Genomic DNA, 2,943 nt, shown 5'->3' with positions numbered 1-2,943 from the left:
CATATACATATACATATACATATACATATACATATACATATACATATATATATATATATGGAGAGGACCTAGTTCAGAACCCTGAGGGTTTCCTGATCTCTCAAGTTCCTATGAGTCCTGGTCAGTTGGTTCTGTAGGCCTGTTTTCAAGGTGTGTTCCTGACTACTCTAGTTCCCCTGACCTCATATTTGGCTGTGGGACTCAGCATCTGATCCCATCAGTTGCTGAATGAAATCTCTTTGGTCTCTTATAATGATTATAATAGTCTCCAGTCCCAGTACACTCTACAGGCAGGACAAATTTTATGTTGAAAGTTTTGTGGCGGGGTTGTTGTCCCAAAGCCTCCACTTGAGGCCTTGCCTGGTTACAGGAGTTAGCCTGATCAGGCTCTGTGTCCCCCACTACTGGGATCTTTGCTAGAGCTACTCAAGTGTGTTTCAAAGATTTTCCATTGCAACATTTCCACCTGCCCCTGAAATAACTACTAGTTCCAGTTATTTCTCCCAGCATCACACCCATCTCTCTACTTCTTAATAAGCTTTCTGGACATAGAACAAAGCTTGCACAAGACCTCCTAAGCCCACTTTCCCATTCTTGTTTATCTATGACCCCCTGAACTTTCCTTCTCAGAACCCTGTCAAGGAATAACACCTGCTAGCTTATGCCAGAGATGATCTTTAGCTGGTTAGGGAGATGGTCTTGGATTGGCCTTTCTTTTTCAAAGATGTTAACATGACACATTCTGATTTCCATAGCCTCTCTCTGGAGCCTGCTCCCTCCATCCTTTTATTCCCTCTTTATCTGTTAGAATTTGTTGCTATTTTCAAAAATTCATAGTTGTGTAAACATTGATACAATTTCAACCCCACCCTTTGGAGTATAACTACTCACTCTTTATTTTTAACTGACTGTTAGATACATATTTCTAACATTACATATGATTTATTCACATTTCAGTGAGACTAACATTATAATGTGCACCAGCATGTCACTGTAGTAACTGCATGGAGGAGGCTCCGCATTCAGATAGACACTTGGTATCTGATGACACTGTGTGGAATATGGCTAATGTTTTCTAGCTGGGTGACCCAAAGTTACTTACAAACTTATTTCATGTCTTCTGGGAAAACATCAGAGACATATAGGAAGAAAACTTATTCTCTCTTTTTAAATTATGGATATGTGAACATCAACAATTGTATTTTTTTAAATAAAATAATGCCACTCAGGATTTTTGTCAGATTCAAACGTTAAGAATGTCCTACATTTTTTCTGATTCATATCAGCTTGTCTTTTGACATATATTTATCCTTTCCATTCTTCCTGCTTACAAGTTTCTATGTCTCTGGGTATACTGCTTAACTTCCTATTTTTGTGTTTTAGTAGCTATATTACAGAAATGAATTAAGTGTATGTTGGCATAAATACAATCAATTCTTTCAGAAAAGGTAGAAGTATCTATTGGATATTAATTTAGAACAAAAGCATTTGAAGAACTCTGAAGAATATAAAGCATTATAACAAATATGAAAATGATGAATCCAAATTTACATCCTTTACTTTACTCCCACATTTGATAACCCAAAATGGGTTTGACCAGAGAATTGTATCTTGATTGACTGGGTAACCTACCATAAAACAGTCTTCTGGCCTGGTGAGAGAAGGATACAATTTAAGCTATAATAAATTAATACACATATTAGTGTTTTCTTACTGGTTGTACTGATATGGTTAAATTTGTTTACCTCAGGTAAAAAGAACATGATTCCTGAGAACTTGCCAATGGGGATTTTGTTCTTTGCTCAAGCAGCTGTGGGGATCCTTGGCAATTGGTCAATTCTTCTTCATTATGTAATGTCTGTAATCACTGGAAAAAGGTTGATGTCCAAAGACCAGATTTTAAAGCATCTGACTTTAGCCAATGCCTTGGTTATTATCTCAAGAGTAATTCCTCACATAATGGTACAGCTGGGGTTGCAGTATCTCCTGGATGACCTCTTATGTAAACTTACTCTCTACAGCAATAGAGTGTCCCGGGGTGTTTCCCTACACTGCACCTGCCTCTTGAGTTGTTTCCAAGCAATCACAATCAACCTGAGCCACTCCAGGTGGATGAAATTTGCACACTCATTCTCCAAGTACACAATTCGGTTCTGCTCTCTTAGCTGGCTTGTGCATCTCCTTCTAAACATCAGGGCAGCTATACAAGTGATTGGATCAAACACTAACAAAAATTTCACCAGAAAAATCAAGTTGGGGTACTGTTCTGCATTCCCTTTCGGCAATAGTGTAACTGTACTACATCTATTCTTGCTTTGTTTCACTGATGGTCTGTGTTTGAGTCTCATGGTCTGGGCAAGTGTCACCATGGTGAGCATTCTCTATAGGCACAAGAGTCAGCTACAGTATATCCACAATCCCCAGCATTCCCTTAGAGTGTCCCCTGAGGACAAAGCCACAAAAACCATCTTGATCCTTGTGTGTACCTTTGTCTTCTCCTACTCAATGTCCTCAATACTAGTTATCTATACTGTCATATTTGACAATCCAAGGCTGTATCTAATAAACATATTTACATTCTTAGACACATGCTTCCCTACATTTTGCCCCTTCATTCTTATAAGTAATAACCAATCTACTCCCAAGAATCATTTTCCTTGCTGTAGCAGAAGGTAATTTAACACGTTGACTTGTGTGTTATGATAAATTTAAATGGTATTTCATTCATTATTGAACTTTGGACTCACTCATAGCCATGTTTTATTAAGCAAGTCCATCATGTAAATTAAGCATCATCAGCTGTTACAGCTATCATTATGCTGGATAAATAGTTCAACGATATTAAGATGTCTTTTTGTTTTTATTCAAAATGCTCTGGAATTAGGGGCCATCACACACTAAAGAATTTTTTATTGCCTTCGGACAGCCAAGGAGCTGTTGAGG

At 37.9% G+C, this 2,943-nt stretch overlaps 1 protein-coding gene across 1 annotated transcript; it reads left to right on the top strand.

Moving 5' to 3' along the window:
- Positions 1–1,731: 1,731 nt before the first annotated feature.
- On the top strand, positions 1,732–2,676 carry LOC114632986 (vomeronasal type-1 receptor 4-like). The gene has a single exon (XM_028781588.1). The coding sequence runs from the start codon at positions 1,762–1,764 to the stop codon at positions 2,674–2,676; it is 915 nt and encodes a 304-aa protein (XP_028637421.1). The 5' UTR covers positions 1,732–1,761.
- The last annotated feature ends 267 nt before the right edge of the window (positions 2,677–2,943 follow it).

The sequence above is a fragment of the Grammomys surdaster genome, unplaced genomic scaffold (assembly GCF_004785775.1).
Source record: "Grammomys surdaster isolate TR1022 unplaced genomic scaffold, NIH_TR_1.0 479, whole genome shotgun sequence".
Taxonomy (NCBI): domain Eukaryota; kingdom Metazoa; phylum Chordata; class Mammalia; order Rodentia; family Muridae; genus Grammomys; species Grammomys surdaster.
Note: the sequence above shows the minus strand (reverse complement) of the source record. Positions and strands in the feature narration are given on the sequence as shown.